The sequence below is a fragment of the Cyprinodon variegatus genome, unplaced genomic scaffold (genome assembly GCF_000732505.1).
Source record: "Cyprinodon variegatus isolate N-32 unplaced genomic scaffold, C_variegatus-1.0 Scaffold520, whole genome shotgun sequence".
In the NCBI taxonomy this organism is placed as follows: Eukaryota; Metazoa; Chordata; class Actinopteri; order Cyprinodontiformes; family Cyprinodontidae; genus Cyprinodon; species Cyprinodon variegatus.
Window position 1 is genome coordinate 352,272 of NW_015150973.1, and position 14,964 is coordinate 367,235.

General features: G+C 38.0%; 1 protein-coding gene across 1 annotated transcript in view; it reads left to right on the forward strand.

Annotated features, from left to right (window-relative positions):
- The window catches only part of LOC107095007 (tumor suppressor candidate 5 homolog), a 16,037-nt gene extending 5,324 nt beyond the window's left edge, over positions 1–10,713 (forward strand). Inside the window, exons 2-3 of the mRNA XM_015390958.1 lie at positions 8,839–8,971; positions 9,979–10,713. Coding sequence (XP_015246444.1) covers positions 8,839–8,971; positions 9,979–9,989 — 144 coding nt within the window. The 3' untranslated portion in view covers positions 9,990–10,713. The remainder of the gene's footprint in view (positions 1–8,838; positions 8,972–9,978) is intronic.
- Positions 10,714–14,964: the final 4,251 nt, after the last annotated feature.

Genomic DNA, 14,964 nt, shown 5'->3' on the forward strand with positions numbered 1-14,964 from the left:
GATGGATGGATGGATGGATGGATGGATGGATGGATGGATGGATGGATGGATTATAAGCCAGCTGCTTTACACTTGGCTATTCTGAGAGTAAACAGCTATTGAGTATCTAAAACTGCAGAAAGTTTGGCTTTACATTGAAGACGTTTTCTAAAAAACAAAAAAGTGGTACAGCAATATCAGTTGTAATTCTCTCATGTCTTTACTTGAAGCCCTTAAATTATATCTTTGTTTTTACTTCTCATACCTTTGTAAAAGCCAGATTCTTATCCATGGAAGACCAAAGCAAGATCAATGAAGGAAACCCATTAGTTCCTTAATGTCACTCCTGTGGCCACTATACGCTAAGGCCATATTAGGCATTATCCACAAGGCAGCATGTATTTCCCCAAGCCATCATCACAGACCTACTGACACCCACAAGTCTTCACAGGTATTCAAAAGGAGATGCTCTGACAGAGGACAGAAGGAGGAAAACTGGAGAAGGAAGAAACTGGAGCTGCCCACTAACTCGATAGATGGCGAGAGAAGTCAATTTGGTTTCTCTGCAGAGGGCAGATTGCTGCAGTTCCCTGGCTCTGTGGCTGCCATCAGCATCCTCTCTCTTTCCTGAGGGTATGAGAAAGGGGATATGGGCCTTCGAAGGAAGATCAAAACATCTCTGGCTGCAAGGGCAGATGGGTGTGAGAGAAACAGCAAATGGCCATAAAGTAGTCCCTATCACTTGATTAGAAAAGCCGACTGGGATGTTGCAGTGATGCCGGATGAGTGTAATAGAGTCAGAGCATTCATTGTGACCAAATAAACAGTGATGTGGCTTATAATACCGCATGATGTCGCCTTATAAGGCCTGATCACCACGAAGCTCTAAAATACTCATGGATGAGGTGTAGCAGACACTTCTGATGAAAAACCATTATAATTCTAGATTTGGTAACAATGCTGTCAGGGGTTATCAAGCCACAGTGAGGAAGAAGCCATTAATCCAGAAGCTTTAACAGAGCCAGATTAGCGCTCATAAATGCACTCTGGGATAAATATCCTCACTTTGAGAGAAATGTCCCATAGTTTGGTGAAACTAAAAGGAAATACTGTTACCCCAATCATTATTGTGATATTTGGAGGAAAGACAAAACACAAAACAGGGATGGTGGATCTTTCCTGTGGTCTCTCAGCAGATGGTTCTTTCTAACACCATGAGTATTGGTCCAGGCTTTCTATGGAAACTTTAAGAACCAGGGTTGTGTTTTAGTTAAAGTGTTTTTAAAATACTTACAGTCGGTGCTTGTGAAATAAATATGTGGGTCAGTATGTGTCAGAAAGTAAACATTATCTACCTGCCCTGCATTAAAGAGCTGAAACAGAACTTGCACTCTGTTTACTGTCCTGGCGCAGATCCGTACACCATCTCTGGTGACATAAACTGACGAGGTCTAGATCTGCATAATGTCAAGGCTGGGTTGCCAATAAACTTCCGCTGAGCTTGAAGGAGCAGATTTTGCTGCAACAATCTTTCTCAGTCACCATTTTCAGCCTGTGCTGCAGTGACACTGTGCTCAGTCACAGGCAGTGGTTCTCCTGCAGGTTTAATGTGGATCCAGAGTTCTTTAACATCCAAAGGGATTTCCTTCTGTTTGAAATTGGCAGTTTGGCTAAGACAGTGGAAACTGATAGATCTGTTTGTTCCGTAGGTTTAATCCCTTGGACATTAAAACTGATTATGGCTAAAACAGGAAAACATTAAGCTTCTAGAACAGCCTTCCTAAAACCCAAGCCCCGACCCTAGAGATTGGTGATTATACTTATTTCACGCCTCAAATAGCTAACAGCATAAGTCAGCTCTTATAATTTTGTCAAGTGGAATGCCCCGATATAAAGCAAGAATTATGAGGACATTGCTCATTAAACTAAAAACAGGTTGTCAAGAGGCCACCTGCTAAGGAACATTCAAGCAAGGTTGTTGTTGTATAATCACACTGTTCTAAACAGTGCAGTTTAAACAAGCAATCAAAATCCTAAAATACATTTTAACTCCATGTCCTTGATGACTAAACATTTTCTAACAAGTCTATATCTGCTCTCATATATTTATTCACCTACAAGAAAATAATTGATAGAAAAAGTTACAGTACTAAAGTAAGTTCTTTAGTATTGCATATTTTAGTCACAAGGAAATTAAAGTGTTTTCCATGACAACAAAAGAAAAAGAAAGCATTAAAAAGTACATTTCAGTCACATGATAAAGGAAAGCAAAGTAAAACCAATATGAAATTAATATGGAATTAGTTCAAAGTTTCCATAGAAAAGTCAGAGAAGACTAAACAAACAAGGGTTTTCATCTTGACTTCATAAAAACTGCAGACTTAAAGCCGCTTTCCAGCTTTATGAAACATAAAATCAAAATTCTTCTAATTATTTTTTGGTTTTAATCCTGATGATGCAGAGTAGACTAGAAACAGAAGACCTGAATGGTGTAGAAGGTTGATACTCTTAGCTGAGGGGAACAATTACTCCACTGACATGTTCCAAACAATGTTTACAACCCAAATCATTTTTCATAAAGGGGCTGTTTGGTGGCGTAGTTTGTAGGATTGTTCCCTTGAAGCCAAAATGTCCTGGGTTTGATCCCCAGACTTCTTTGTGCATGGAGTTTGCATGTTCTCCCCGTGCATGCATGGTCTCTCTCCAGGTACTCTGGCTTCCTCTCACATCCCAAAAGCAGAAGAGGTTAATCAGCATCTCTAAATTGCACTTAGGTGACTGTGCATAGATTTTCTATATGTTGCATTGTGATAGACTAACATCTGAGAGAAAATGCATCTGCATGTTCTCTCCAATAATATCTGCATAGATGTTATCTTATTCATTCCCTGGGTCTCTTTTTCGAGAATTTTACTCTTCTGCAAAGTTCATCATATATAGTTCATTTCCAGGAAAACTGGGTTATCAACATGAATATGCACCAGCGCTTTTGGTTGCTTAGTTACCCTAAATAACAGGAGTGAGCATAATGACACAATAAACCCTAAACACCACGTTTGCATTAGTTATAGCACTGCATTACAGCATTTATATGGAATGAAGCCACAGAAAACAAACCATGTGCTGAAATGACAGTATTTTTTTCTTATTCTGAAAGAAAGTGAAAGGCAAGAAATGTAAATGATGGTCACTCTATAATTACCCCCTAGATTCCTTAAAAATGCACTGGGGCAGAAAGCTAAACGTGGCTGATCCGCAGTCAATTACCGGGATTGGAGAGAGAGAGGTGATATGTTTTTTACAGCCCAGACGAGCCCATCCCAGTAATGTAAATGTCCAAACTGCAGCAGCATTATTGCATGCTCTGCAGATCTGATGGTAAAATATGGACTTGCATATGTTACATCAGAAGAAAGTTGTGATTGTGCATATGTATATGTGAGGCGGTAAATGGCTTCTTATTAGTAGTTGCCAAATGCAAGCTTTGCAATGCAGTGTTGGATACAGTTGTTGAGTTCTACGAAGCAAGAAGACAAATGTGCAAACAGTTTGGGTTGTTTTTGCTTTTGGCTACATTGTGTGATGATTATATTCTCAATCTACAACAAAAAACATGCAGTTAAAACAGGATAATTAGGTTAGTCGAGAATTGTACTTACATGCTAGTTAGAATTTGGTAGAATAGCAAAAGTGTATGACTTTAGAAAATCATTTTGGGTATTCTGCTACAATGTTCACTCTACTTAAGCTAAAATTTTGAACCATTCCTTGAGACAAAACCAGTAAAAAGGAGTCAGGATTGTAGGCATCTCATCAGACACTTTTGCAGTCCTGTCCATTCATGTCCTATAGGATTGATATCAGGGTTTTGTGATGGCTGCTTCCAAAGTATTGACTAAAAGGCTTAACAAATGGTTTCTTAGGGTTGATGGTAATCTAGGCTTCAACAAAATATCTAAGGATGATACTATAACTCCATTAATCTATCTTTAAATGGACGGTTTCAAGGCATGTCCCTCTTACAGGAGTCCACTGAGAAAACCCAGAATTTACCGGGGGAACCATAAAAGGTTCTTCTATGTTACCAATCTCTGGGTCCCAGAGAATAAGCTGCATAGTGTCATCATTTGGTTTAAATTAGGAATAAGTAAAATTTGGCCTACTGATGAACCGATGTTCAACGTCTAACACCCAATGACCATCAGAGAGATGGTTTCACCAGGGGAAAAAAGTCTTCAGCTGCTACTAAAATGCTAAGAAGGGACAGGACTTCTTTTAAAGGGCACACAATGTGACCATTAGTATGCAAAGAGAGACTGGGATCAATGTTTTATGCCTTGATACACCTCCCTGCATCTGTAGACATGGCTGCTCAGATTTTGCTGAGAAACAGGTGCCCCTTTAAACTATACTTGGCTTAGTTGTAAAATAATAGGCTGCCTTGAGGATTGTCTACTTTAAAGAGGAAAAGAAAACAAGAGCTGGAAAAACTCTTTTTAAAACATCGATAAAGTTGTGTTTTTTTCCTGAGAGAGACGTTATTAACACTAGTACACCATGGTTGTGTCCAAATGTTCCCCCAAATCACTAAATAGTGGTTACACCATTTTAAATCAGTGTCCAAATGTCTAGTGGATGAAAAAGTAGTGGACTCGAAATTTACCACAATATACCTTGAAAAGTGGTGTTCATCAATGGTCATTAGATGAGCAGATATATCCCAAAATGCATTGTTGTGACTGTGTCTGGCTGTCTGGTTGCGATAGTGGCAACAAATAAAAAAGATGGCGCAGTCACTGTGCGGGAAGGCAGAGTCACGTGACCAACAGGACCAAAAGTAATGATCATTTGACCAAACGGTAAGTTAACTGATTTCACTATAAAGTCTGCTATATAGTTCCTGCTCTATATAGTGACTGAGGGGTTTAGGGGTTCAGACGGACGTTCAGACACACCCCAGGTCTCTCTTCGCCATATATCTTAAAAGCAACTTTTGTTCTTTTTCATCTTGCTCATCATATTTTTTAGCACCACCCTCTGGCTTTGAGTATTATATTGCGTCATGTTGCTGACAGTCAGCACAGGATCAGTAATCTTTTAATTTTACCAACATGTTTGTTATATCTAGATAAAGATAAATTATGGAAAATAATTGGAAAAATAGAAAGGTTTGCTCTGTAATTCCAATGTAGATTGATATTAAGAAGGGTATAAAACTTTTAGGACACGTCAATCTTAAAAAAAAGAGACAAAAAGACAGATTTGAAGTCTGGGTGATGTAGAATTTTTTTTTTTCATAGATTGAAAATTAACTTCTCTACAGGTTTGAACAGTTTAAAGCCAGTTTGTCTGAATATATAACAAAATAATTGTGTAAAGATCTACTAGATCTTCACCAATGAAAACCGTTTACCAGAGCTTCATTGTGAGAAAAAAAAACAATCTGTTCTAAGTAAACATATAAAGCTTTTCCAGCAGCTACAAGGCATCTTACAGCTGCAGCTTTAAGGGTGGCTTCATGGTTCTGACACATTTGATCATCTGACCGTGTTAAGAAGTTTAAAACTTTAATGCTGAGTCTGGTTTAAAAAGGCAGAACCCAAAAAAAAAGTTGGCAGCTCAGAGACTCTGAATCCTCAAACAGCCAGAAAAAAGTGCTTAAAAAAAAAAAAAAAAAAACATTTCTTCGCCCCTCTACTGAATGGATTACTCTCTAAGCCCTACCCATAAATCCCATCTCTTTAAACCTTTGAAATATTATTTAGATATGCATGATATTCCATATAAGTAAATTTAAGTCCTGAAATGTTTTTTTTTCCATTTGTTAAAATATTTAAAATAATTCCAGAAACATGGTCATATCATGAAAAATGGCTTCTTTTGTACAGTACTCCTTTTCACCCGGCTGCTGGTAGTCCTTCATTATTCATGTCAAGAGACATAAAAAAACAGAGCACTTACTGCCTTACCAGCCTCCACCTTCCTTCGCCTGAATGCATGAGAGAGCATAAACAGAGTGTGGGTGCTTAGTGAGGACACAGAGTAAAATCAAGGCTTTTTAGGGTAGGATTTCACTTTATGAAAAGATGTGCATTTGTTCCAATCAATAAAGATATTATTCAGTTAGTCCACACACATCATATAATCTGTTGTAACCCCGATGAGTTAAATCAAAGATTAAACAAAAATAGCTTCACTGAAGCATTTTCTCATTTGTTTTTTTTTTTTCCTTATGCAAAGGAAATTTGTACTGTCCTATAAATCTTCCTTATTTCATTGATGTTTTCTCTCTAAGCAGGACAAATAGACAGCATTTTCTGAAAGGGCCTTGCATTGATTTAAGGTGCTGATGTTGCTCTCCTTTGTGATCTGTGTCCGGATCGATACAGGCTCTAGAGGGAGTGTTTTTTATTTATTTTTTTTACCATAGCTCAACATCACAGACATGGAGGTGAGAGACCAGAGTGTGCATGTGCCATGTCTCTGCAAAGTAAGTGTACACAGTCCTTTTAAAAATGCCAAACTGTAATAATGTAAAAAAGAATTGAAAACATGATAGATTAGTTTGATTCATTTATTACTTCATGTTATAAAAACGTGACAATTAAAGCTAAAATTATCCAGAGAGAAAACAAAAGAATAACTTTCTTTGAATAGATACAACTAACATTTTACATTTGAGACACCACAAAAGAGGATAGTTTGGCAAAATAAGCTGAAAATGTTTGACTACAAAATAACTTTTACCAACTTGAAAATTTTTTCAATTATCTGGCGATGCTTTACTGCAAGAGGACATGGCCATCTCACTATCATGAGACTACCAAGAACCTTGTTAATTTTCAGAAGGTGCATGAGGGAAACGTGTACCCATTTGTAAAAAAAATAAAAATAAATCAGAACAAGAACTTGCACAAACCCAAAACATACCAGTTAATCCCAGTTAATACCAGTTAAATCACTGTGACATGGTGTGCATATGATGCCGTCATGTATTTATATGCTTCTCCTGAGTTATTCCTCTATACGGAAAATTGTTTTAATTTTCGCAAAATGACTGCAAACTACACGCTTCATATAAAGAATACTAATCAGCATATTTTAGAAAGTTCCAGCAGGATCATCGACTTCACTATTAATAAAGGCGGAAACTTAAGAAGGCAAACCTGGAATTGAGTTAAAAGGTGTTTACACAAAGTGCTGGTTATAGATTGTGTATATTTATGTAGGCAGGATAATTTAAAACCATGTTGGAAAAAAAGAATCTTTAAACTTTAGAGACAATAGTTGAAGGCATATTCTGGTCAGCACTTTCATTGTCCTTGATTTATGTTAGGTTGCCAGCAAATTCGTCAAAAGCCCCACATTCATCCAGGAGTTATAGAAGGCCTGCAGGGGCTACATCATTGGGGTCTTTTATCTCTCTGTCCCTCTGCAGTGTAAACCTATCCTAACACAGAGGCAATCTCAGTTCTGCAGGCCTATGTGTCATTTCCCTGAGAAAAGACAAATCTAACATTACTGAGTGTCATGCATCCATCCATCCATTCATCCTTCATATTCTGTTAGGGTTACGATGGGGCTGGTGCTTATCTCCAGCAGCCTATGGGCAGAGGAAGGGTACAACCTGGATAGGTTGCAGCACAGAGACATGTGGAAAGAAGCTGGAGTACCCTGGGAGAACCCATGCATGCATAGGGAGAACATGCAAATTCCAAGTAGAAATACCACGGGCGAGGAATCAAACCCACAGCATTCTTGCTGCAAGGCAACAGTGCTACAAACTACACCACCATGCATCATGACTGATGCTGAACAAAACAAATAAAGTACATGTTTCTTCTTATAAAATGATAAAAGTGAAACCATGAAACATGTATTTCTGTTCAACCATTGTTTTAATGGCACTTAATCTAAATGAGGAAATTGACTTACAAGACTGCATTTTAAATTGATAAAGATGAAGGTCAGGATGAGCCCTACTTCCTGATTTAATGCATTTAAGCCTCAATGAGGAGTTCCTAAAGATTGCTAAGAGAGGACTTCACATAAGCCAGCTGTTATCCCTGCTTGAGGTGAGTGTAAAGCACATTAAACTAGTAGAAGATGAAATGAGAAGGAGTGAAAGGCAGGGAAATTGCTCGTGCAAGCTTTTCTGTTTTAGGACTCCCAAATGAAACCACACTGCAAGGACTTGAGGCTTCCCATTCATCATGTCTCACATGCACACACATAAATCACCCTGTCTTCCGATACTTGGGGTAAATAAAGCGATATACATACTGCATAAAAATGAAATACAGCTCTTCCTCACTGATGTGCTCTCAGATGGCTCTGCAATGCACCATCCTCCATCAGTCCGGAATTGCCCATTTGAAATAGAAAATTTGCCAATGGCAGCTGGGAATACATTTTTATTGCCATTTTTTTTTTTAACTCAAAGGACAGAAGAAATAAACAGCTCAGCACTCCTGTTGTTTTTCTGCCATTTCTGCTTGTTCATAAATGATTGAGATCTAATTCATTAATACCGGTAATGTGAAACAGTTAAGGAGCTGCAGGTAAAATAGAACATTCCCTGGATTACGCATAAGAAACTATAAACTTAAAACAATTTAGCAGGTCAAAAGAAGCAGGCATGCAAATGTTGAACGGTCAGTGCCAAGCCTTATGTACCAGGAGATCGTACTTCAACTAAACTGGCAAATAGGGTAAGGAGAGGATTGTTCAAAGGAGCAAAAAGAGGTACAGAGATTCAAAGCTCATTTGCACTGACAATATCTGGTGTAAAAAGTAATACTGAACATTATCCTTTGGTTATTAACACCTGATCTCTAATTTTTTCTTTGTGTGTTCCAGTCTAGAAACAGTCTCCAGAATGGGGATATAGATGGAGCCAGAAGGCTGGGTCGACTGGCTCGTCTGCTGAGCATCGTCTCCATTTTCCTGGGAGTTCTCATCATTGTCGTCTATACCTCAGTTCACTTCACAGGTACTCAACCTAACCAGATTGGCCAAAATTTAAAACACTACAGTAAAATTTAATCTTATAGTAATTAGTTTTCTTTGTCCAAAGAGATGGATAAGGTTAAAAAATGTGAGTATGCATGGTGTCGATCTGGATATTCCTACTGTTAAGTTTTTATTAGAGCGGCACCCTGGGAAAATGTAATTTGAGGGGCTGATTTTACCAAATAGCACTCTGTTGTGCTGAAATTAAGAAAAAGTCTTAATTCTAACAGAAAGGGTGAGTCCTAGGAACAAGAAGTGACCTAAAACAGTCACGGTGTTGTTTAGGATGGTGAGTGGAAGGCAGTTGAGGCTTGCTCTGTAGGAGTCCACCATCATTTCAAAGTGTCATGAGCAGATTAAGCCCTAGATGGTTCTGATAACACCAGTGGACCGGCTGATCCACTTTGAGTCTACATGTGAGCTTCTCACCATCCTGGATTAGACCCAAAAAAGATGCTTCAGGGGTTTTACAGCTCTGTCCATTATGGTGCATTGGTGTAAAGAGAGAAATGGAGTGGGGTGAGAACACACCCCTGGGGGACGCCACTGCTGATGGTTCTTCTGCAGGTTAAGATGCTCCCCAGTTGTTTCTACAAACTGATCTGTAACACGTTACTACATGATTTAATTGCCACATAAGGAATGTATGTCTTTACATGTCACCTCACAATACAATTTCCAGGTTACACATATTAGTTCATGATGAAATCAAACCTGTGAAAAATGTTCCCATGTATTTAACATGTCACAACACATTGTAACATTAAATTATCCTCAGAGAGCCTGAATGAAACATATCGAGATTACTTTAAGAGATTATAAGACCATGTGGTAGAACCGTACCTCTCTAATTTGGAATATTATTTTGTTGTGATATATAATAAACACACTAACTCATAAAACATTTAAATAGTTTGTGCTGACTTGTGTTTTTTCTTAACCCTAACCCTCTTTGTCCCTTTTTTCCCTATCTTGTTCTTTTTCTAGCTTTAAAATAACAACCTGGAGGAGCAAATGTTACGTCGAAGCCAAACCACAGAAGCAACAAAGAAAAAAGGACTGCTCAAACAAAAATGGAGTACCCTACTTTATGCCAAGAAGTTACAGCATCAAAATTAACTTCAGGTAGCAAAAAATGTTGGCCAGTCATGAATGGCGGCCTAAAAACAAAGAAGCAAATAAAAGTATATATCACTGACAGATGCATGCATTAGAACCCAGTAACATTTGCCTGACAGAATATCTTCATATTGAATTGTTGAAGTTTAAGAAAGAGGAAGGACTGAATGCAGATCTGTGTGATTATTACAGGAAGCTACATGTTTGTTTTTCCCTTTGTGAACAATGGACTTTTGGATGTGAAGGCGAAGATTTGTGTATGTAGAGCAGATAAATGATGGATTTTCTATCAGGCTCCTTTAAAGAAAAATCTATGAACTTAAGATGGCTCGTTTAATCTTCATATATATTCTAAATGATCCTCTTGCATTTGAAGCATTATACAGGAAATAATATATTTGAAATATGGAAATGTATTATTGAATAGAAGATATTGATTTTATAAGATGTTTGTATCCAAAGTGTTATTAAGTTTGTTAAAGCTGTCCTTATAGCTGCTTCGCCAGCAATTGGAAAAAAAAAAGAAATCCCCTCGAAATTCAAGAGTTTGTTACAGAAAAATTGGTTCTTTTTGTCTCGTCGTATGATTTGGTTTACCAGTTTAAAAAAAGAGAGAAAACAACTGCATGCCAGAATGTAAATAGCCCAACACTCTGCCTTCTTTTAGACTGTTATAGTTTTTTTTTCTATCTTTTAGGAACAAGCACTTTTGCACATGAAACAGTTATGTGTGTATTTTCTTTCCTTGGATAGTTATCATCACTTTAGTCCTGCCACCATTTACAAATCAAGCCTATAGTACAAACATTGTTCTTCCCAGTTTCATCTGTCCTTCAATCCTTTCAGATGCTTTTATACATTTACAAAGTTTCTAGGCATTATACATTGCTATACCTTGACTGTTACAACCCGTTCAATCATTGAATGTTTCATTCCTCCTTGTATGGGTATGTAATGTATTTATATATATATATCTAAATATATATATGCAATATCTTCGCATGTAATGGGCCTAACAGCCTGATAAGCACTTATTTTTGTAAAAGAGCAAGTGTACGAGTTTGCCTAAGAACAACTTGCATTTAAGAAGTCTTACTTAAAATGATGGCATGACAAATTGTCTGGATTTGTCACTTTAAGAAAAACCTGTATGTTTAGACATATGTAGATGTTGTATATAGACATGAAAAGGCTTATGCTCCAAAGCTCTGATAATAATCAGTGAGTCATGTTGCATTATTCAAAAGGGTTTGTCTTTTTTCTGTGGCCATTAAAGTGTATTTTTGATCCAATTAAAGCTAAAATGCATTTAACTGGGTACCATTTGTTGAGTTCTAATGGTCATTTAAAAGCTTTATAGAATTGCAATTGCAACAATGCAGCTGATATAATCTGAAGTCCTCTAGTGAACATCATCGGTCAAGGCTGTTCAGTTGCAGATTGATGTTCTTTTCTCAGTCATAGCTGTGCAGAAAAAATTATTTATCTGAACATCCAAGAGCAGCAAAAATCCAAAGACTCCTCATAATTACTTATCACAGCTCGAGCTTCATTTGAACTTTCTTCATCTGCTGTGTTTAGGAGGCATTTGTTCACCATTTTCACCTCTGTAATGTCACAGTTTTTTTTCTCTTATATTGTATGTGCCGGTTCTCATTTCTGTAGTGTACCTTTTGCATGTGAGGAATAAATGTAACCATGCATGGTCCAAGTTTTGTCTTTTGGTGATAACTTTCAGGCTTAAACACTTTGGAGTCAGAGGATGGGCTGTAAAGGGGTTTCTTTATTTTTCTCCCTTTAAGTTTTAACATCAGATTCTAAGTAATGACAGTAGAGTTGGATGCAGGAGTTTGCCCTGTAACTGGAGGGTTATCTGTTCAAGCCCGGGCTCTGGCTTTCAAGAGGCCTTTGAGGTGGTCAGAGGGTCCGGTGGGACCTGTGCACAGCATCCTCAACTCCTTCAGTGAGCCCAAGGGCAGCTGTGGCTAGTTTGAATCTGCCATCATCAGTGTGTGTGTTTGTGAATGTAGTATAAAGTACTTTGGTCAAGTGTAGTCTCCTGACTTCAAAAAGCACTATACTCTATGAGTACAGGGCATATAGAGCTGCTGTTTGCAGCCACTGGTAAAGAAAAATTATTTAATCAATTAGGAATTGTTTTTTTTAGATTATTAGTGGCACACCTCTTTGATTTCTTAATATATAAGTATTATAAAGAGCATAAAGTAGTGGTGTCCAAGTTTTCTGCCAATCCAGAAATTTATATATTCAAGCACTAAGGAGCCACAAACTTATTAAAACAACACAATGTAAGTTTTGACCCAAGCTAGTGCTGAAGTCAAGACCACACCAGACAAGGACTATCGAGGCAAGACCAAGACCATATAATGGTCTCGGCGTCTAAAGTTCTCTGTACTCCTTGGTTTCGGTTGGTGTTGTCTTGTCTACAGCACTAACCCAAGTATCAGCCTAATTTAAGATATATAAAATGGTTTTCTCAATCAATATAGAGTACTTGTTGCGTATTGATGCTCCTTTAAGGTCATCCATCTCAAAAACATGCCAGTGTAACTTCAGCGGGTCGGCTGTGTTGCTAAATGAGTTTTGTGACCCAGAGTGTCGCTTTACTAGTCTGATAAACCAGACTAAATGTGAGATTAAATGTGTAATTTAGTCTGGCCTCAATGAATGAGACATCGGAAGATTGTTAATGACAACAACCGGTTGTCTTTCAAACCATTTCTGTGCCTATTGGCCAACGTTTTTACCAATGAGCGCAACTGACTGTGACATAGTAAGTGCGACAGAAAGCTGATGAGGGAGTGTAAACAAACAGCCTGTCGGTAAAACTGAGAATATGTCCTTCTTAATAATGAATGAGCGTAGAGTCTCTTCCTGCTCACGTTTCAATGAAAACCCCAAGTCTAATCATTCCAAAACTGATTCCAAAACTGATTCAAACTCTTCAAGAGTTGTTGCTATCTTCCTTGTTGTGCTTTCTCCAGCGTCACGCCCTCACAACCCCGCCCGCTTTGCATCCAGAAATTCAAAACACATCTCTGCGTTGTGATTGGTCAGCCAGTTCTACGGCCTAAGGCATTGTTCGAGGCTAGACCCACTTGCAAGCAAAAATGATTTTGGCCCGTATGTGGGTGGAGCTAGTTTACTAGGCTATCACTCTGAGTATGGCATCACATTTATTTCAAAACGCCTGTAAGTAAAATCAACATACTCGCATGTATGTTAAACTACTTCTGCACATGGTTTATCTACAGTACCACCGCACAACAAAATCATTCATGTGAGAGAAACTGCCACTTCGAGAGGAGAAAATCGCTGTCCGCACATGCCAAATCCCCCCACGCTTGCTGTGGATGGTACTCGATATCTCACTACGCACAGGATTTTCTATCCAGCGGCCATAGTCGAGGACGGCTGCACTCTGATTTTCTCCTCGCACGGAGGAAATGTGCTTTGACAGTTCGGGCAGAGACAAACCTCTTCTGTAAGCCTCCTCCTGATTGGAGATCACACGGGAAGTAATGTCAGGAAGCCTATGACTGACAGCTCGTCATCCATAAGTGAAGACTAGAGGCCTTGACAGTTGCGGAGGTTTCTCCAAAAACTTGCGGTACATGGGGTAAGTGGTAAGTGTCAGTGATTAAAAAAAAGATAAAATGTTTGATTAAAAATAACAAAAGCAATTGACAACACATTCAGCTAAACTCCTGCTTTTGCATAACAAATCCAAATTTCCAGTGCATGGCGACAAGCCTGATAAATTATTAGCAACCATGCTCAAGTGTTCTAGGGCAAGGCAAACTATTTCCAGAATTCGAAAACATGACGACGGTATAGTCACAGACCATAGTCAAATTAATAATGCATTAGGGACTTTCATGAGGAGCTCTACAGCTCACAATCACAAACTAATTCTAACATGACTGATAACTTTCTAGCTTTAAGGACCTAGAGAAAAATTTGGCATCCTTCAAGGAACTCAGCAACATATATGTTGCACAGTTCTGACCAGGTATACAGTAAGGGTGCAGCTCCTCCTACTCACAAGCGGCGGTTATGTGACCTCATGTCGTGTTTTAAACTGGAAAGAATTACATGTTCTGTTAAACACTCAACTGGTAAATGTCAAAAAACATGGGGGCCCTTTCTTGACTCATTTCAAAACTTACAATAATGCTCCAGATTAAATTAATGAATTAATGTTAATGAAATGTGTTCAGGGATAGGAATGTAGTACGTGGACCTACTGGGTAGTGATCTGGGTGGGCTAAATGGGATTACTTTGTATGGATTAATTTTTTGTATATTAAATTATTTTATGTGTGTGTTGGATAAATACTTCTTTGTGTTCACAAACTGTATGTGCAAAAGGAAAAAGAAAACTCAATAAAAAGACACTGATTAAAAAAAAACAAAAGCAGAAAATATTTTTAAGAAATGTAAAAAGGGTTGGACTGAAAATGTTACAAAAATGATTTAGCAAGCATAGACAGAAGCCACTTTAAACAAATCTGTTTTTAATATCAACTAAAAGCAACTGAGGGTTTCTGCACTTTTAAAGTTTTTCTGGGAGTATATTCTAGATTTATGGATCATAAGAACTTAATGCTGCTTCTCCTCTTATGTTGCTGGGATTGTAAAGTAGATTTAAGCCAGAGGATGTGGGAAGTCTGGGCGGTCTGTAATGTATTTTGGAGCTAAGCCATTCATTAATATATAGACCAGTAGAAGTATTTCAAAATCTAAACTCTTAGGAACAAGAATCCAGAGTAATAATTTTAACACTGTATTGATGTGTTCCACTTTCTTCGTTTTAGTGAGGACCCTTGCAGC